Source organism: Salvelinus fontinalis, chromosome 19, assembly GCF_029448725.1.
Source record: "Salvelinus fontinalis isolate EN_2023a chromosome 19, ASM2944872v1, whole genome shotgun sequence".
Taxonomy (NCBI): Eukaryota; Metazoa; Chordata; class Actinopteri; order Salmoniformes; family Salmonidae; genus Salvelinus; species Salvelinus fontinalis.
In genome coordinates this window covers 45,350,838-45,372,173 of record NC_074683.1, presented here as the reverse complement: position 1 = coordinate 45,372,173, position 21,336 = coordinate 45,350,838, and the positions used below count along the sequence as shown (strand labels likewise).

The window sequence follows — 21,336 nt, the reverse complement described above, 5'->3', positions numbered from 1 at the left end:
GTGTGTGTGTGTGAGAGACGTTTCCTTGACCCCCCCCCCCCCCTCTTCAGATTTGTTTCTGATCCAGCAGGAAGTGGATGCTCTGGAGGAACTGAGTCGCCAGCTCTTCCTGGAGACAGTGGACCTGCAGGCCACCAAGGTAACACACACACACACACGTAACAGGGGCTTGACCATTAGTCCAGTATATCCCTGATTAAAGCCCTAACTACTGTTGAGGAGCAGTCTGTATAGTCTACTGTGTAGACCATTCATACAAACACCAGACAGAAGGGCATTCCACACAATAAAAGTCCAAAAAGATGAAAACGGTGAAAGTTCTGTTCAAAAGTCCTTTTGGAATGTTCCGTGGTCCCCCCCCACACACATCAGGCACGCTCTTATTTGAGCTGCAGCAGGCTTCCTGGGTGGTGTACTGAGTGAAATACAAAGATTCTGTCAGCAAATGGTGATGTTGCACTATGGTGCCATAGGCCAAATACACAACACATCTCCAAATATGATTCAACAAATTCACAATAAACCAAAATAGTAATACCAAAGCAAAAACAAACAATAATGGATAATACATTCACACAACTCAATGGTAAAATCAACAAAGTTTGATAAGGTGATGTAAGAGTAATGTTATTGGGGATTTTTTAGAGGACAATGGCTCTTCACGATAGTGAAGGTATTCAAAGTATTTGGAGCAAAAGCCAGTGGGGGAGACACTGGGAGTGTTCAGCCAGAAAAATAGCTGTAATTCACAATGACTTGTCTTTCAATCCAATGGCTAAATGGAATTTGAGGATTGTCAATGGCTGCGGATGAAATGAAAGAGGTGCAGGCTGCTTAACTTGGGGAAGGGTGAACACGTTTCACCCTGCCAGTACCCCAAAAGGCCTCCTCTCTGCTTCTATCCGGTTCACACTAGTTTGTTGCGTTGAGGTCTGTGTAGTGTGCTGGGCTCATTGTCCTCCGGTCCGGTCCACGCAGCTAGAAATTCAATCCACAGGTGTGCAGTACAATATTTCTTACCATTGTTGATGGAATCTGATGGCCTTGCAGGAAGATACTGATGTCCCTGTGTCATCTGTGCTACGGACTGGATCGTCTTGGAAAAGCAGAAACCAGTTGCACATCTAGTCTTGGGGTTGTTGCCACCAAAACTGAGTCCCAAATCATTGAGTTCCAAATCAAAACATTGGTGCTTAACAACCAAACATTCTACTTAAGTAAACAGTATTTATGTTCAAAGCATACTCTGTTTTCTGTGTTACCATATTCTAAAAAGAATTGAGTGTCCCAAAAATGTGTGTAAATATTATTCATTCAGAGGAGATATCAAGATGCAGTACCTGAATAAATCCCCCCATATTATGTTCTTTGTCACACATAAAGACATGCAGGCTTTACACACACACACACACACACACACACACACACACACACACACACACACACACACACACACACACACACACACACACACACACACACACACACACACACACACACACACACACACACACACACACACACACACACACACACACACACACACACACACACACACACACACCTGGAATATATATATATACATTCCAGGTGACTACCTCATGAAGCTGGTTGAGAGAATGCCAAGTGTGTGCAAAGCTGTCATCAAGGCAAAGGGTGGCTATTTTGAAGAATCTAAAATATATTTTGATTTGTCTAACACTTTTTTTGATTTCATAGTTTTGATGTCTTCACTATTGTTCTACAATATAGAAAATAGTAACTATGAAATAACAGATATGGAATCATGTATTAACCCAAGAGGTGTTCATGATGTAGTCACCTGGAATGCATTTCAATTAACAGGTGTGCTTTGTTAATTTGTGTAATTTCTTTCCTTAAATGCATTTCAGCTAATCAGTTGTGTTGTGACAAGGGGTGGCATACAAAGATAGCCCCATTTGGTAAAAGACCAAGTCCATATTATGGCAAGAACAGCTCAAATAAGAAAAGAGAAACGACAGTCCATTATTACTTTAAGACATGAAGGTCAGTCAATCCGGAGAATTTCAAGTGCAGTCGCAAAAACCATCAAAGCGCTATGAAGAAACTGGCTCTCATGAGGACCGCCGCAGGAAAGGAAGACCCAGAGTTACCTCTGCTGCAGAGGATATGTTCATTAAATTTACCAGCCTCAGAAATTGCAGCCCAAATAAATCCTTCACTGAGTTCAAGTAACAGACACAGCTCAACATCAACGGTTCAGAGGAGACTGTGTGAATCAGGCCTTCATGGTTGAATTGCTGCAAAGAAACCACTACTAAAGGAGACCAATAAGAGACTTGCTTGGGCCAAGAAACACAGGCAATGGACATAAGACCAGTGGAAGTCTATCCTTTGGTCTGAGTCTAAATTTGAGATTTTTGGTTCCAACCACTTGTCTTTGTGAGATGCAGAGTGGTGAACGGATGATCTCCACAAGTGTGGTTCCCACCGTGAAGCATGGAGGAGGTGTGATGGTGTGGGGGTGCTTTGCTGGTGAAACTTTTATTTAGAAGTCAAGGCACACTTAACCAGGATGACAACTACAGCATTCTGCAGAGATACGCCTTCCCATCTGGTTTGGGCTTAGTGGGACTATCATAGGTTTTTCAAAAGGACAATGACCCAAAACATCTCCAGGCTGTCGAAGGGCTATTTGACCAAGAAGGAGAGTGAAGGAGTGCTGCATCACATGACCTGGCCTCCACAATCACCCAAGCACAACCCAATTGAGATGGTTTGGGATGAGTTGGACTGCAGAGTGAAGGAAAAACAGCCAAGAAGTGCTCAGCATATGTGGGGACTCCTTCAAAACTTTTGGAAAAGCATTCCAGGTGAAGCTGGTTGAGAGAATGTCAAGAGTATGCAAAGCTATCATCAAGGAAAAGGGTGGCTACTTTGAAGAACCTAAAATATAGATTATATTTTGATTTGTTTAATCAAATCAAGTTTATTTTATATAGCCCTTCGTACATCAGCTAATATCTCAAAGTGCTGTACAGAAACCCAGCCTAAAACCGACAAGGCAGAGTATTGCCCACAAAGATCTCCGCCACGGCACCCACGGTGCCAACCCAGACAGGAAGATCACGTCAGTAACTCAACCCACTCAAGTGACGCACCCCTCCTAGGGACGGCATGAAAGAGCACCAGTAAGCCAGTGACTCAGCCCCTGTAATAGGGTTAGAGGCAGAGAATCCCAGTGGAGAGAGGGGAACCGGCCAGGCAGAGACAGCAAGGGTGGTTCGTTGCTCCAGAGCCTTTCCGTTCACCTTCACACTCCAGGGCCAGACTACACTCAATCATATGACCTACTGAAGAGATAAGTCTTGAGTAAAGACTTAAAGGTTAAGACCGAGTCTGCGTCTCTCACATGGGTAGGCAGACTATTCCATAAAAATGGAGATCTATAGGAGAAAGCCCTGCCTCCAGCTGTTTGCTTAGAAATTCTAGGGACAATTAGGAGGCCTGCGTCTTGTGACCGTAGCGTACGTGTAGGTATGTACGGCAGGACCAACTCGGAAAGATAGGTAGGAGCAAGCCCATGTAACGCTTTATAGGTTAACAGTAAAACTTTGAAATCAGCCCTTGCCTTAACAGGAAGCCAGTGTAGGGAAGCTAGCACTGGAGTAATATGATCAAATTTTTTGGTTCTCGTCAAGATTCTAGCAGCCGTATTTAGCACTAACTGAAGTTTTATTTAGTGCTTTATCCGGGTAGCCGGAAAGTAGAGCATTGCAGTAGTCTAACCTAGAAGTAACAAAAGCATGGATATATAGGCCTCCCGGGTGGCGCAGTGGTCTAGGGCACTGCATCGCAGTGCTAGCTGCGCCACCAGAGTCTCTGGATTCGCGCCCAGGCTGGGCTGGGTTCGCGCCCAGGCTCTGTCGCAGCCGGCCGCGACCAGGAGGACCGTGGGGCGACGCACAATTGGCATAGCTTCGTCCGGGTTAGGGAGGGTTTGGCCGGTAGGGATATCCTTGTCTCAGTAAGTAAAAATGTAATAAAATGTATGCACTCTACTGTAAGTCGCTCTGGATAAGAGCGTCTGCTAAATGACTTAAATGTAAATGTGAAAAAATTATACATTTTTCTGCATCATTTTTGGACAGAAAATTTCAGATTTTTGCAATGTTACGTAGATGGAAAAAAGCTGTCCTTGAAACATTCTTGATATGTTCGTCAAAAGAGAGATCAGGGTCCAGAGTAACGCCGAGGTCCTTCACAGTTTTATTTGAGATGACTTTACAACCATCAAGATTAATTGTCAGATTTAACAGAATATCTCTGTTTCTTGGGACCTAGAACAAGCATCTCTGTTTTGTCCGAGTTTAAAAGTAGAAAGTTTTCAGCCATCCACTTCCTTATGTCTGAAACACAGGCTTCTAGCGAGGGCTATTTTGGGGCTTCACCATGTTTCATTGAAATGTACAGCTGTGTGTCATTAACACTTTTTTTGGTTACTACATGATTCCATTTATGCTATTTCATAGTTTTGATGTCTTCATTATTATTCAATAATGTAGAACATCGTAAAAATAAAGAAAAACCCTTGATTGAGTAGGTGTCCAAACTTTTGACTGGTAGTGTGTGTGTAGTGTTGTGTTTTGTGCTAAGTCTATTGTTATGTACATTTGGTTGATTGTAATAATGTGTCTTTGTCCCTCTCTTCACTCTTTCCTGGACTGTAGGAGCGGATTGAATACTCCAAGACATTCCAGGGGAAATACTTCAACTTCCTGGGTTATTTCTTCTCCATCTACTGTGTGTGGAAAATCTTTATGGTAAGAGTTACAGACATAGTCTGACTGAGACCTAGATTCATCTTGGCCCGACTAGCACTGGTTAGCTTGCTTGACAGCCTTAGAAACAGAGGAATCTGAGAAAATCAAGTTTGAGTTTGGTATCTGTCAGTTTAGAGAATATTCATTGTCTTTTGATCTCTATTTAGTAACATGTATTGTGTCTGTAAGTTAAAACATTTGTTCTTCTACCCATATTGTTTTTGCTTTCAAATAGAATGACCTTATACTTCACATACAGTCAGTTTATCATATCCACATCAGGCCCCAAAACTATATCTGTAGTTACTCTGTTTTTTTGTCCCTCTAAGGCCACCATTAACATTGTGTTTGACCATGTTGGGAACACTGATCCAGTGACTAGAAGGATGGAGATCACTGTTAACTACCTAGGCATTCAGTTTGATGTGAGTTTTGCTACTCATGCACACACACACCTCAAGTAATGTTAATGGTTGTCATTTTATGAAAATGTCCTTCTGTACTCAATATTTACCTTTATGGGATAATTCCAAATGGAAATAGTAAGTTGTATTGGTGTGTTCTATTGTTGCTCTAGTTTTCCTTACATATCCTCTCCTCGGCAGGTAAACTTCTGGTCTCAGCACATCTCCTTCATCCTGGTGGGCATCATCATCGTCACCTCTATTAGAGGCCTTCTCATCACACTCATCAGGGTAAGCTAACTACAGACAGGAAGTAGTCAGTTTACCGAGGCATGTTACGATGTATCCTAACACTGATCTTGACTCTCTGTTTCTCTCTAGTTCTTCTATGCCATCTCCAGCAGCAAGTCCTCCAATGTTATAGTGCTGGTCCTAGCTCAAATCATGGTCAGTATGTGTTTTGTTATATGCAAGATTTGTGACAAAGAGCAGAGTGCATATATTTCAGTGCAAATGCTTTTTTGTGATCAGTTGTCTATTCAATCTTTAGATAAGTTAGTGCAAAGACAACTGACATCCTGCGTGTCTCTCTCTTGTTTCTCTCAGGGTATGTACTTTGTCTCGTCCGTTCTCCTCATGAGGATGAGCATGCCTCTAGAGTATCGCTCTATCGTGACCGAGGTGCTGGGCGAGCTGCAGTTCAACTTCTACCACCGATGGTTCGACGTCATCTTCCTCGTCAGTGCCCTCTCCAGCATCCTTTTCCTCTACCTCACCCACAAACAGGCGCCCGAGAAGCACATGACCCCCTGACCCCACTTTGAACTTGACCCTTTACCTGGAAGCTCAGCTGGCATCCAGAACTGAACTTTGAGTCTGTGGGATTTAGATGTTCTCTTTTTTAAATCTCTGGTCCGTCTGTGTGGTGGCGAGAAGAAGAGGTTTTGCCTGTATTTCCTGAATCAGGAAGGGCCGGGGGGAATCAATGGAGGGGAATTGGTGCCATGGAAAGCTGGACTAATATTGGGGTGAACGTGGGGGGGAAGGACTAAAACAATGTAGCTAACGATGAGGATGTGGCATCGTGCTGTTGGCCCGTTGGACACACGTTCTGTCTAGCCTTAAATGAATCTGACCACAGGAGAACTGCATAGTATACAGCACAGACCAGCTTCACTGCAACACTAGCTTTGTTGTATGAATGGGTTGTAAAGACCATCACTACCTGAAGTTTACACTCTATTTTTGACAAACAGAATACTCAAAATTATAGAAGAAATGTATCCCCAATGTCCATGATGCTATTGGCTAGCATCTTTCATGGTGTCCAGTCTGTACATGTCATGTACCTGGGGTTGTTTGTTGGTGAATGTGTGCGAAAATCTACTGTACTCTACTGTGCTTTCACACAGGTGGGAAAGCTACAGAATAAACACATTTATGTGGTTATTAGTTACTTCGTTCCCTTTATTTTAAGTACTGCAATGCCACTATAAATATACCAGTTAAGCAGAGAATAAGTGAATAGTGACTTATAGACAGATCTGGGACTGGGTACTTTGTCTCTTTGTGAGACCGGTATTTGGCATCTGAGCAGAAAGCCTCTTTGGATCTACTAAAATAAATAACCATTTAAATGCTATCTAAATGACAGCTTTATGATTAAGGTGCAGGCCGATGTTGCTATATGGGTTTTGTTATAGTATAACACATTGAACTGGTATTACTAGTGTTCTCTGTCTACATTGCAGGTGCTTGTAATAAGGTCATATCAATCCATACGTTTGTTGGGTAACAGTGGCATCTAACTGATCAATGCAATTATACATCAATATATACATAACTATTTATTACTATTTTAAACCAATTGCATTTATACCTTTAAACAGACTCTGTCATTGGAATGTATTTAGTTTGATCAGAGTTTTTATGCCAAGATATCCACATTATCCTGCATGGTACAAAGGTTGACAGGAGACAGAAAAGGTCAGGAAGTTGTTTCTCATTGGTGACTTCTCAGAGTCTCTCATCAACACTCGAGCAAGATGATGCTGCTGAAGACACAGATGGAGTCTAAGGGAGAGAAAGAGTCAAATAATTGTCTGCAATCGAATTGTGGGCAAATACAATTGATACTAACTTGCTTCTGAATACTTTGGTTTTAGTCTATAAATTCAGAGTCATTTGAATCTAGTTCAGAAGGTACCAAGGCACTCGAGCACATTTCTGTAATGTCACTCACTCTCTCTCGTGTCTGGGGCAGTGGGATGTATGGCTTAGCTTCCTCCTCCTCCTCTCGGACTTCCTCCAGAGTGGCTGGCGTGTCTATCTGGGCTGGTGTAAGTCTTTGGGCTGGGGGGGGGGGTGGGGATGGGGACCTGGCTGTGGGCGCGGGGGTGAGGAGCTGGGGTGTGATGGCCACCCCTTTGACTTTGAAGTGGTCGTAGGCCTGCTTCCCAGCCACTAGGAGCACCAGTGAGCTGCCGCTGTTACGGATCAACCCCACCACTTGCTCGTGACTGCTCTGCTCCACGTTTACACCATCCACCTCCAATACAATGTCATCGTCCTCCATACCCACCCTGTCCGCAGCTCCACCCTTCACCACCTGAGAGAGAGAATTAGTGGAATTGGCTATTTCTGCCACACCCTTTGCTGACAGGTGTATAAAATCGAGCACACAGCCATGCAATCTTTATAGACAAACATTGGCAGTAGAATGGCCTTACTGAAGAGCTCAGTGACTTTCAACGTGGCACCGTCACACGATGCCAACTTTCCAACAAGTCCGTTTGTCAAATTTCTGTAAGTGCTGTTATTGTGAAGTGGAACGTCTAGGAGCAACAACGGCTTAGCCGTCAAGTGGTAGGCCACATAAGCTCACAAAACGGGAGCAACGTCAGCACAAGAACTGTTCGTCGAGAGCTTCATGAAATGGGTTTCCATGGCCTAGCAGCCGCACACAAGTCTCAGATCACCATACGCAATGCCAAGCATCGGCTGGAGTGGTGTAAAGCTCACCGCCATTGGACTCTGGAGCAGTGGAAACGAGTTCTCTGGAGTGATGTCTCATGATTAACAAGCTGGCAGTCCGACAGACCAATCTGAGTTTGGCGGATGCCAGGAGAACGCTACCTGTCCGAATGCATAGTGCCAAGTGTAAAGTTTGGTAGAGGAGGAATAATGGCCCTGTTTTTCGTGGTTCAGGCTAGGTCCCTTAGTTACACTGAAGGGAAACTTTAACACTACAGCATACAATGACATTCTGGACAATTCTGTGCTTCCAACTTTGTGGCAACAGTGTGGGGAAGGCCCTTTCCTGTTTCAGCGTGACAATTTGTCTGGAATTGTTTTGCTTTGTGCACGGGAGGTCCATACAGAAATAGTTTGTCGACATCGGTGTAGAAGAACTTGACTGGCTTGCACAGCGCCCTGACCTCAACCCCATCGAACACCTTCAGGATGAATTGGAATGCAGACTGTGAGCCAGGACTATTCACCCAACATCAGTGCCCGACCTCACTAATGCTCTTGTGGCTGAATGGAAGCAAGTCCCCGCAGCAACATTCCAACATCTAGTGGATAGCCTTCCTAGAAGAGTGGAGGCTGTTATAGCAGCAAAGGGGGGACCAACTCAATATTAATGCCCATGATTTTGTAATGAGATGTTGGACGAGCAGGTGTGCACATACTTTTGGTCATGTTGTGTATGAAATTTAAGTTATTATGTGCTTTGTTCCCTTGATATTTCCCATATCTGATTAACAGTCTTGTTAAGTTCATGTATTTGGGATGCATGATCTTATCCGTTTGGCTACCCATTGAGTATAGTAGGTGCTTTTCATTGTACTTACCTCATTGATGTACAGGCCACAGACCCCCTGGATACTGTTGAGGTGGAAGCCGTACCCAGCGGAGGTCTTCTCCATCTTACACAGCTTGAGAAGCGCTGTGGTGGCTGGGGCAAGGACTGGGCTGCACTCTGGGTAGCTGGGTGGAGGGCTCGCTGGAAGGAGGAATCCCATCTCTTCCAAGTAGAAAAGAGGAGACACGCCTCCCTGTGGAATATCACAATTCATCTCAGACCTACATCTCAATCCCCACTGTAGTCTTCTTTACTGCCCTGTCTCTCTGGCCACTTCCCGAGCCTGTAATATATGCAATGATAGTTACCAGGAAATGACTGCCCCTCAGCCTTTAATTTTTTTAAACTTCTGTAGGCTTTTTGAATGGTCTTCAAAGGGCAAAGATTTAGCACAATGGACTTTAGTGCAAACTCTTTATAAAAGGCATCTGGCAGAAGTAAATCGAATAACACATACTTTTACATATATATATATAACATTATATAATTGTGAATCCCGATCGAAATAGCTTTTTGAGTGAAAATGAAAAGCACTCAACAAATGTAATGTAATTTAATGTTATCATTATTATTAAATATTAGGTGACATGATCTGGAAGTAAAGTGGAAAAGGAGTTTACTTTCACTGAGTATTCAAAAAGTTTCTGAGTGCTCATCAGGATCAGCTCACCCCTTTCATTTAATATAATCCAAAAGGAAAAACTGATCCTAGATCAGCACTCCTACTCTGAGACACTTAAACTGACCCAGAGTTGTAGGCCTATGTGCTTTAGCTAACTCCTTTGACTGTCGTTTCATTCATTTATTTCCTAAATCCAACAGGAAAGATTTCTCCCTGACTACTCACCATCTTGTAGAGCGTGTCCGTGTCTTCATCGACCACCAGGAGGCAGCACTTGTTGCCACATTGCCTGATCCTGTCCACCACCTGCTCATGGCTGCAGCTGTCCACTTCCTCTCCCTCCACGGCAACCAGCCTGTCCATCTCCTTTAGTCCCGCCCTATCAGCTGGGCTGCCCCTGTCAATGTCCTTGATGAAATGGCCTGCAGGTGGGACGATATTTACAGTGCATGTCCTTATTGTGTAAAATGATGCAGACTGATGACTGCTGTTGGTTAATAGTCTAATATTAATAATCCTATGTGGCTATTAGTAGATGTGTTGTTATAAGGGATTCATACATTCTGAAAAGTCATTATAACCGCATCTTAATGCATTGTACTGGTTGGCTTTAAGTAAAGTGTAACCAAGTTTTCAGAATTCACACACCACACAAGCACACACACCTGTCTTGTTAGGCTCAGCTTTTAGGATGTATCCATAGCCGTCTGATCCTTTGATCAAGTCTACAATGCGTGGCTTCAGTGGGAGGAACTTCACTGTGGCTAGCCCCGCACCTAGCCTGATGCGTTTGTTCTTGTAGAACTTGTCGGTGTCCTCGTCCACCAATAGAAACATGATTCTGCTGCCTGATGCCTTGACCTGACAGAGAGGCCACAACAGGGGCTCTTTAAGGATGGTGTAATGTTAAAGAATTATCAGATAGAAATGAATTGTGAAGAATAGACATGTAGAATAAAGACTTGTTATGACATATCTTTCCTTAACTTGACCAATCACATTTGTTTCTGCTCTCAAGGCAAAGCTGCCCTTAGAACAAAGATGGAATCAGGAAAACTGATTTGCCAAATGATCATTGTCCCAACTCTTGCATTCTGAGTGAGTCCACATCACTAAGGTATTGCCATGGTCCACACACACCAACACAGTCATGAAGAGGGCATGACAATGCCTCTTCCCTGTCAGGAGGCTGAAAAGATTTGGTATGGGCCCTCAGATCCTCAAATGGTTCTACAGCTAAACCATTGAGAGCATCTTGACTGGCTGCATCACTTCTTGGTATGGCAACTGCTTGGCATTCGACCCCAAGGCGCTACGGATGGTAGTGCGTATGGCATAGTACATCACTGTGGCCGAGCTCCCTGCCATCCAGGACCTCTATACCAGGCAGTGTCAGAAGGCCCTAAAAAGACTCAAGCCACACAAGTCAGACTGTTCTCTCTGCTACCGCACGGCAAGCGGTACCTATATACCAAGTCTGGAACCAACAGGACCCTGAACAGCTTCTATCCCCAAGCCATAGAGCTGCTAAATTGTTAGTCCAGGTAGCTATTGGTTAACTATTTAACTATCTGCATTGACACTTTTTGCACCTGCTCTTTTGACTCATCACATACACTGCTGTTACTGCTTATTATCTATCCTGTTGCCTAGTCACTTTATCCCTACCTGTATGTACATATCTACCTCAATTACCTCGTACCCCTGCACATCGACTCGGTCCTTGTACCCCATGTGTATAGCCACGTTAATGTTACTCATTGTGTATTTATTCCTTGTGTTATTATTTTTCTATTTCTCTTTTTTTTCTGTGTATTGGTAAGGGCCCATAAGAATTTAACTGTTAATCTACACCTGTTGTTTACAAAGCATGTGACAAATAACATTTGATTTGAACATAGTGTTGACAGGCTGTAGAATAACATGACAGATATTGAACTTAAAGTTCACCACAGAGTAGTGTAAATATGGGGTGAATCCTAACCTTCTCTACTATCTGGTCATGAGTGGCGTTCTCCATGTTCTCCCCGTTGACCTCTATCAGACGGTCGTTGGCCTTGACCCCTGCCCTCTCGGCCGCACCCCCTGGGTTCACCTCTGCCATGAACATGCCCACCTCACCTGGGTCAGGAAATGGAGGAAAGAAAATGGAGTTTAAAATAGAATCATAAAATTATTATCATTGGATATGCAAAAGACGTACAGTATAACACCCCTCTCTAACGATAAGTGCCATGGGATTTTTAGTGACAAAGGAGAGTCAGGACACCGATCCGAAAGATGGCACCCTACACAGGGCAATGTCCCCAATCCCTGCTCTGGGGAATTTATTTTTTAGACCAGAGGAAATAGTACCTCCTACTGGCCCTCCAAACAACTTCCAGCAGCATCTGGTCTCTCATCCAGGACCAACCCTGCTTAGTTTCATAAGGAAGCTAGCAGTGGGATGGAGAGTGGTATGCTGCTGCCTATGCGAGACAATGATAATGTGTTTATTTCTTGCTTGATCAACAAGCAAAAAAACAGAGATGACAATAATTGCTATGTGTCCTATCAGCTGTAAAACACACAATCAAAAAAATAACCAAAGAGATTACATCTGTGTGTGTGTGTGCCCCACCCCTCTCACCTTTAACAGAGCGTAAAGAGAAGCCGTAACCCCCGCTGGACTTGGCCAGGTAGCAGAGTTTGGGTTTGGGTGCCTCTCCTGCCACTCCGTTCATGGTGGGCTGGGTGGGTTTGGGGTGCGGGTCAGAAAGGTCCACCCCCTCAGTCTTGGCCTGCTTGTAGGACGCCACATCCAGAACATGGAAGGTGACGGATGCACCACTCTCCTTCACCAGGTCCACCACCTAACCCAGGGCACACAGCACAAAGAGATGGGACAAAGCATGGTATGTTGTTACAGCAGTACCTATGGCTCTAGAGGTATCTAGTAATTCCACATTTACCAAACCCAAACTGGTACCTACTCAAGGCACTTTACATGATTTAATAGGTGTGAACAATACCAGAGGATGAGGTTATTACCACACTATTATCTTACTATTACCATGTTGCTTACACCTGTATAATTTCAATACAATAACAGTGGGAGAAGCTAGGGGTTAATGTGCAATTGGACAACTGCTAGCCCTGTCAGCTCCACTCCCCTCCTCACCCGTGAGTGGTCCATTTCATCCACGTAGGTTCCGTTGACCCGGAGAATGCGGTCTCCATCCTTCAAACCCGCCAGCTCGGCCGGCCCGCCCATCTCAAGGTTCCTGATCAGGTGACCATCCTCGCCTTTCTCCACCCTCAGGAAGAAGCCAAAGCTATGACCTGGCTTCTTACTCAGAACTATCACCCTGGGCTTGTACCCAGCCATGTCCTACAACAGACACCACAGGGTAAGAACACAACACAACACGCCACACTAAACCACACCACATACTGGTGCGCACAGTCACCCTCTATTATTACCCAGCCATAACATGCAATGCAGACAATAGTGTGAGAATGCTAACACACACAAACTTCCCTTCTACTCCCTACAAAAATGTTTTTTCACCCTCAGATCCTCCCCTGTGTGTAGCAGTGGTAAACCCGATTTTATCTAATCTCAATGTCCTAAACTCCCCCATTGTCAGACTTGCCAAATTACCCCAATAACGCAATGTGCTGTAAAACGTAGCTATTCTGTAGCAGCTCACAGGTAAATACTGTACGGTAACTACACCCTCAGATAAATGGAAGTCAATTGGGTGTGGAGTGGAACAATTGCACAACATAAATCTAATTGGTCATATAGAAACAGAGATATAAACAGAGAGACAAAAAATACTAGATTTTCCACAGAGATGTAACAGTGTGGGGTTCTGCTGAAGACCGTGGTCATTGATTACACAGATTGAAACTTTACTGACAGATCTCTGGAGTGTATTCTGACAATCATTACGGGCGAGTCCCTAACTCACGCGCACACACACCAAGATCTACACTCTTGAAGACCTTTGTTTGAATAGTTAGGCCAACTGCTGACATCTCCAGAAGAAGGTTAACCTGCTATGCCAACTTTCCCGTGGCCGCGAGCAGGGTGTTAATGGTTAACGGCAGCCAGGGCCAGCTGAAGGTGCGAAGGGCTCTTTTAACTAGAATGTGTGAACTTTGACCCCCAAATAAAGAATGTCAACGTAGGAATACTTATAATGTATAATACTCTGTTATCACAGGGAGAAAGAAAGATGTGACGGACGTGTGTGTGTTCAGGTGTAAGTTTAGTGTAAGTCTGGGTGTGGTTCTGGCTGATATTTATCTGTCCTACAGTTTGCTCATCTATTTCCAACGGTTAGATTATGATGAACACTGTAATATGTCAAATTGTATCATTTATTCCATTACATAGTCACTGTAGATTGCTGTGTCTGCTGGAAGAAGATGGAGTCCTCAACTCCTATAAGCTAGCACAAGATGACAATTGCAAGGAAACTCCATCTACATTTGGGAAGAAACCTTGAGTGGAACCATGATGCTATTTAGAGGGATGATATCCCATGAGTTTGAATCCTCACTAAAGTGTGGGGGTACATGTCACATATTAACCCTAAGGTCTCACCCCTAGAGCGTTATATGGAACCCCTCTATCCACTGCTCCTATATCTCTGATCTTTCTCTATGTCAATTACACTCTTACAGAAAACACCTGCCAACACCCGCCAAAAAATAAGATAACCAGGACATGCAATATCAAAAATAATGAGCAAATCGTAGAATTGACCATGTTAATAAAAATATAATATTAATTAGAGAAACAGTAGAACATTCACTCACCTCCTCCTGTCTCTACTCCCAGTCCCAGTCCGAAGGGGGAGCTCTCCTAATGCTCAGGTGTTATCTCTATCTGTGTCTTCTCTCTCTCTCTCCCTCTTTCCCCCTCTCTCTCTCTCTGAAGGACTTTGACAGTCCAAAGGTTGACCTAAATGCTGAGTTATTTAACAGTGTCTCATGGCAGGAGCGTCTTGGGAGATGCATGTATGACAAGGTAAAAATCTGTAGATCTGTACCTGAACAACGCAGTTAACCCACTGTTCCTAGGCCGTCATTGAAAATAAGAATTTGTTCTTAACTGGCTTGCCTAGTTAAATAAAGGTAAAACAAATGAAATGTCTGAACAGCCCAGTCCAGATAACCCTTTAAAACCACTGTCCCAAACACAACCCAGTTATCTGTGCAGATGGTCAAAGGTGACAGAAAATGGTGGAGAAAGCTACTTTCAATGTCAAGGATCAAGGCTTGGCAACATAATGCAGGGTTAATGGGAGCAAAGACTGGCTGACTGTGGGCATATTGCGAGGATGGAAGAATTGCATGTTTTATTATGGAAATTGACTTTATCTGTGGGATAGTCCTCCTTATAGTACGGTTTCTCTCCATAGATGATGGAATTAAATGAAGATAAAGTGTATCAGAACAAACCAAGCCACCAATATGAGGGGCGTCACACCCATCTTATGAATGGCTGAGGCCAAATATAATATCTTTACATTTTGTGTGAATAGGAAACTTGAAAATAAAGTTTGTACTGCATATTTATACTGAATATAAATGCAACATGTAGGTATCTTGTTTCATGAGCTGAAATAAAAGATCCCAGAAATGTTTCACAAAAAGCTTATTTTTCTCAAATGTTGTGCACAAATTTGTTTACATCTCTGTTAGTTAGCATTTGTCTTTTGCCAAGATAATCTATCCACCTGACAGGCATGGCATATCAAGAAGATGATTAAACAGAATGATCCTTACACAGGTGCACCTTATGTTGGGGACAATAAAAGGCCACTCTAAAATGTGCAGTTTTGTCACACAACACAATGCCACAGATGTCTCAAGTTTTGAAGGAGCGTGCAATTGGCATGCTGACTGCAGGAACGTCCCCGAGCTGTTGCCAGACAATGGAATGTTCATTTCTCTACCATAGTTCTCCTACAACTTATTTTTTGAGAATTTGGCGGTGTCCAACCAGCCTCACAACCACAGACAACGTGTAACCATGCCAGTCCAGGACCTCCACATCCGGCTTCTTCACCTGCGGGATCGTCTGAGACCAGTCACCTGGACAGCTGATGAAACTGAGGAGTATTTCTGTCTGTAATAAAGGACTTTTGTGGGGAAAAATATTATTGATTGGCTGAGCCTGGCTCCCCAGTGGGTGAGCCTATGCCCTCCCAGGCCGAGGCATGGCTGTGCCCCTGCCCAGTCATGTGAAATCCATAGATCAAGGCCTAATGAATTTATTTCAATTGACTGACTTACTTATATGAACTGTAACTCAGTAAAATGGTTGAAATTATTACATGTTGCGTTTACGTTTGTTCAATATATATCTGCAATTGAATAAAGAGAGGCACGTGCCTTTTCAGTTTCAATAGGCATATCATGATGCCCCTGTAGCCAATGGGTGTATCCTAATACCCGTACCAGCCTACTACATACTTAAACTGCATACTCACTTCGGTGTTTGATCTAGTACAAATCACTTATCTTTTCCGACTCGTGTTTGACAACAGCTGATAATCAGATAAATTGACACACTGTACCAAAATGAACGAATGGCAGGGCTGCAATAAGCTCACACAGTCTCACGTCAGAATTAGATATTCATTCAAATGTCAAATTTCAAAGTTGTCCCAAATGTCAAATTCTGAATTGTTTAAGGTTAAGTTTAGGCAATAACTCCATAATATTTATGGTTAGGGTTAAGTTTAGGCATTAACTCTGAAATCTTAAGATTAGGCATTAACTCCAAATGGTTAAGGTAATGGTTAAGGTTTTGGATAGGCTTTGAAACAAAAATCTCAAAAGCAACTTTCAATCGCTGGATTCAAACATGCAACCATTGGCACCAGAAGTTATTCCAAAGATCAAATTTCGAAGTGATTAAAAAAAATATGGACTTGTATCATGGGTGACCTTGCTGGGTAGTCAACGTAATCACGCATTAGATGACTCATTTGGAGTACTATTTTCTAAATTTCACATTCTTAAAATGTACGATAGTATGAGTTTTCGGACAGCGCCAGTGTTCGATGTAATGGTTGATTGATCTATGAAGAATGTTTTATTGTCAGGGGAGCCAGTTTGGTACTACTACTAGGGTGTCACATAGCCTAGCCTTTAACTTCTACCGCCTCAGAAACCCGGATCCGGGAGCACCCCCCACCACCCCCACCAGTAAAAAAGCTGACTAGCATAGCTAGCATAGCGTCACAAGTAAATACTAGCATCTAAATATCATTCAATCACAAGTCCAAGACACCAGATGAAAGATACACTTCTTGTGAATCCAGCAATCATTTCTGATTTTTAAAATGTTTTACAGGGAAGACACAATATGTAAATCTATTAGCTAACCACGTTAGCAAAAGACACCATTTTTCTTTGTCCACCATTTTTTCTCTCCACCAGTAGCTATCACCAATTCGACCAAATAAAGATATTGATAGCCACTAACCAAGAAAAAACCTCATCAGATGACAGTCTGATAACATATTTATTGTATAGCATAGGTTTTGTTATAAAAATGTGCATATTTCAGGTAGAAATCATAGTTTACAATTGCACCCACCATCACAACTCGACTAGAATAAATACAGAGAGCAACGTGTATTACCTAATTACTAATCATAAAACATTTCTTAAAAATACACAGCGTACAGTAATTGAAAGACACAGATCCTGTGAATCCAGACAATATTTCAGATTTTCTAAGTGTCTTACAGCGAAAACACAATAAATCGTTGTATTAGCATACCACATGTGCAAACATTACCCCAGCATTGATTCAAGGCAAAAAGAGCGATAGCATTATCACCACCAAAATGTGTTAATTTTTTCACTAACCTTCTCAGAATTCTTCCGATGACACTCCTGTAACATCATATTACAACATACATATAGAGTTTGTTCGAAAATGTGCATATATTTAGCCACAAAAAAACGTGGTTATACAATGAGAATAGTAGCCAAACTGGCCAGAAAATGTCGGGCGCCATCTTGGACAGTGATCTAGTCTAATGAATAAATAATCATAAACTTGACAAAAAAATACAGGGTGGACAGCAATTGAAAGACAAATTAGTTCTTAATGCAATCGCTGAATTACATTTTTTAAATTATCCTTACTGTGCAATACAGGGTGCGCCAAAGCGAAGCTACCCCAAAGAAAATGGCGGAATATGCGTTTAACATTTTTCAACAGAACAACGATTTATCATCATAAATAGTTCTTACTATTAGCTGAACTTCCATCAGAATCTTGGGCAATGTATCCTTTCTCCGGTCTAATCGTCTTTTGGTCGAAAGATGTCCTCTTGTCCTGTCGAAATGGCCACTAACGTTCGGCATGTACTGGAAAAGTGTCCAACTATTGGAAGTGCGTCACAAAGAAATGCCAGAAAATCGCACTAAACGGATATAAATTGCTATAAAACGGTTTAAATTAACTACCTTATGATGTCTTTAACACCTAAAACGAATAAAAATATGACCGGGGATATAGAAGTGCCTAAACCAAAGCTTGGAAGGAGGCCAGTCCGACGTCCACTCTGCGTCGAGCGCACGGCTGAAAAGAAAGGTACTTCCGTATCTTGGTCTTTTATAAAGTCCCAGATTGCGCAATCGACCCCATTCAAATTGTCACCACTTACTGACATCTAGAGGAAGGCGTAGGCAGTGTTTGTAGCCCCACAGCATTCACAGGGACTTATAAACTGACCTGGGAGCAGGGGCCAAGATTTCTGAAATCTCACTCCCTGGCAGCAAAAGTGCTGTAGAATGAGTTCTGTTTCACTCAGAGACATAATTCCAACGGTTTTAGAAACTAGAGTTCTTTCTATCCAATAATAATAATAATATGCATATTGTACGAGCAATAATTGAGGACTAGGCAGTTTAATGTGGCAACGTCATGAAAAAAAAAGTGCTAACAGCACCCCCTATTGACAAATTAAGAGCGGTGGGCCAGTAACCAAAAGGTCACTTGGTACGAATCCCCGAGCTGACTAGGTGAGAAATCTGCTCTGGATAATAGTGTCTGCTAAAATCAGAATTGTGTGATCTGGTTGGATGAAACTCTTCCAGTCTCTGTGAACAGCTTAGAACAGTATAAAAGTAAAGAATCCACTCATATCTGTCTGTCTTTTACTCACTGATGGTCACTATAAAACCAGACACACAGCTTATCCAATGATATCTAGACGCATCTCAACTCAGGTATCATTATGACAAAGTACAATCTTTGACATTTGAATTTAGGGTTAGGGTTAAAGATTGAAATGTGAATTTGCTGGGACTGTTACAATCAGACCTGGACCAATACATACCTTGATGCTGGTAATCTGGGTCCATGTAACAGAGGTTTGAGAGGATTCCCTCAGCTGATCTCTGCCTCCTGCTGTCAAGACAGAAGAGAAAATAAATAAATATTCACTCAAGGGGAAATGTAAGGGAGTGCGTAACTGGCGGCAGGGAAGTCAGGCGCAGGAGAGCAAAACTGGGTAATCAACGGAGCAGTATTATTCATAAAAGCGCAGCTTCAGCCTCGGGGACGACCCGGAGGGCGAGGCGCAGGGCGATCCGGACGGAGACGGTGGAACTCCTGCAGCAATGAATGGTCCAACACGTCCTCGACCGGAACCCAGCACCTCTCCTCCGGACCGTACCCCTCCCACTCCACGAGGTACTGTAGGCCCCTCGGCCGATGCCTCGAATTCAGTATGGAGCGAACAGAGTACGCCGGGGCCCCCTCAATGTCCAGAGGGGGCGGAGGAACCTCCCGCACCTCAGACTACTGGAGCGGGCCAGCCACCACCGGCCTCAGGAGAGACACATGGAACGAGGGGTTAATACAGTAATCGGGGGGAAGCTGTAACCTGTAACAAACCTCGTTCAACTTTCTCAGGACATTAATTGGCCCCACAAACCGAGGGCCCAGCTTCCGGCAGGGCAGGCGGAGGGGCAGGTTTCAGGTCGAGAGCCAGACCCAGTCCCTCGGTGCGAACACCGGGGCCTCACTGCGGTGACGGTCTGCGCTGTCTTTCTGGCGCGGCACGGCCCGCTGAAGGTGAACACGGGCAGCATCCCATGTCTCCTCCGCACGCCTGAACCAGTCTTCCACCACAGGAGCCTCGGTCTGACTCTGATGCCAAGGCGCCAGAACCGGCTGGTACCCCAATACGCACTGGAAGGGGGAGAGGTTAGTGGAGGAGTGGAGGAGCGAGTTCTGTGCCATCTCGGCCCAGGGCACGAACGCCGCCCACTCCCCCGGCCGGTCCTGGCAATAAGACCGCAGAAACCTGCCCACTACCTGGTTTACTCTCTCCACCTGATCGATACCCCCTGACATTCCGTGAACGCCTTCCAGACCCTCGACGTGAACTGGGGACCTCGATCAGACACTATATCCTCAGGCACCCCGTAGTGCCGGAAGGCGTGCGTAAACAAGGCCTCTGCAGTCTGTAGGGCCATAGGGAGACCGGGCAGAGGGAGGAGATGGCAGGACTTAGAGAACCGATCCACAACGACCAGGATTGCGGTGTTACCCTGTGAGGGGGGAGAGCGGTAAGGAAATCTACCGACAGGTGCAACCACGACCGTTGTGGAACGGGTAAGGGGTGTAGCTTCCCTCTGGGCAGGTGCCTAGGAGCCTTACACTGTGCGCACACCAAGCAGGAGGAAACATAAACGTCCTTAGCCAAGGTAGGCCACCAGTACCTCCCGCTCAAACAGCGCACTGTCCGACCAATACCAAGATGACCAGAGGAGGGTGACGTGTGGGCCCAATAGATCAACCGGTCATGGACAGCAGACGGGACGTGCAGACGCCCAGTGGGACACTGGATGGGAGCGAGCTCTGCACGCAACGCCCGCTCAATGTCCGCGTCCAGCTCCCACACCTCTGGCGCTACCTGGCAGGAGGCTGGAAGTTTGGGAGTATGATCCATGGGCCGCTCCTCTGTGTCATACAGCCGGGACAGTGCGTCTGCCTTCATGTTCTGGGAGCCTGGTCTGTAGGACAGGGTGAAAACAAAACGGGCGAAAAACATGGCCCACCTTGCCTGATGAGGGTTCAGTCTCTTCACTGCCCGGATGTGCTCCAGATTGCGGTGGTCAGTCCAGATGAGAAAAGGGTGTTTAGCCCCCTCAAGCCAATGTCTCCACGCCTTCAAGGCCTTTACAACAGCCAACAGCTCCCGGGTCCCCCACGTCATAGTTTCGCTCTGCCAGGCTGAGCTTCTTTGAGAAGAAGGCACAGGGGCGGAGCTTCGGTGGCGTACCCGAGCGCTGAGAGAGCACAGCTCCTATCCCAGCCTCGGACGCCAATTAGGGATCCGGATGGGCCAGCAAGGGAGCCAAGGTAAACAGAGCCCTCAGGTGACCAAAAGCCCTGTCCGCCTCAGCTGACAACTGCAAACGTACCGGACCCCCTTCAGCAGTGAGGTAATGGGAGCCGCTACCTGACCAAAACCCCGGATAAACCTCCGGTAGTAATGGGCAAACCCTAAAAACCGCTGCACGTCCTTTACCGTGGTGGGAGTCGGCCAATTACGCACGGCTGAAATGCGGTCACTCTCCATCTCCACCCCTGAGGTGGAAATGCGGTAC

At 44.5% G+C, this 21,336-nt stretch overlaps 2 protein-coding genes across 2 annotated transcripts; one reads left to right on the top strand and one right to left on the bottom strand.

Moving 5' to 3' along the window:
• Positions 1-52: 52 nt before the first annotated feature.
• Positions 53-6,658, top strand: LOC129816206 (Golgi pH regulator-like; the record flags this gene model as incomplete). Its single annotated transcript, XM_055870441.1, has 6 exons — positions 53-139; positions 4,713-4,805; positions 5,135-5,230; positions 5,411-5,500; positions 5,591-5,656; positions 5,816-6,658. Coding segments are annotated over 6 exons (639 nt in total), but the record flags the coding sequence as incomplete, so codon positions are not given.
• Positions 6,659-7,043: 385 nt separating this feature from the next.
• On the bottom strand, positions 7,044-19,371 carry pdzk1 (PDZ domain containing 1). The gene is made up of 9 exons (XM_055871724.1): positions 14,506-19,371; positions 12,857-13,066; positions 12,326-12,548; positions 11,681-11,817; positions 10,362-10,557; positions 9,922-10,118; positions 9,064-9,267; positions 7,452-7,817; positions 7,044-7,282 (listed from the first exon to the last, which is right to left on the bottom strand). The coding sequence occupies exons 2-9, from the start codon at positions 13,061-13,063 to the stop codon at positions 7,226-7,228; spliced, it is 1,587 nt and encodes a 528-aa protein (XP_055727699.1). The 5' UTR covers positions 13,064-13,066; positions 14,506-19,371; the 3' UTR covers positions 7,044-7,225.
• Between the last annotated feature and the right edge of the window lie 1,965 nt (positions 19,372-21,336).

Coding starts and splice junctions, on each gene's coding strand:
- pdzk1 (XM_055871724.1), bottom strand. CDS start 13,063: ATGGCTGGGTACAAGCCCAGGGTGATAGTTCTGAGTAAGAAGCCAGGT. Junction 10,558..11,680: donor ATGACCAGATAGTAGAGAAG/GTTAGGATTCAC, acceptor CCTCTCTGTCAG/GTCAAGGCATCAGGCAGCAG. Junction 7,818..9,063: donor GTGGCCTGTACATCAATGAG/GTAAGTACAATG, acceptor TCTCTCTCTCAG/GTGGTGAAGGGTGGAGCTGC.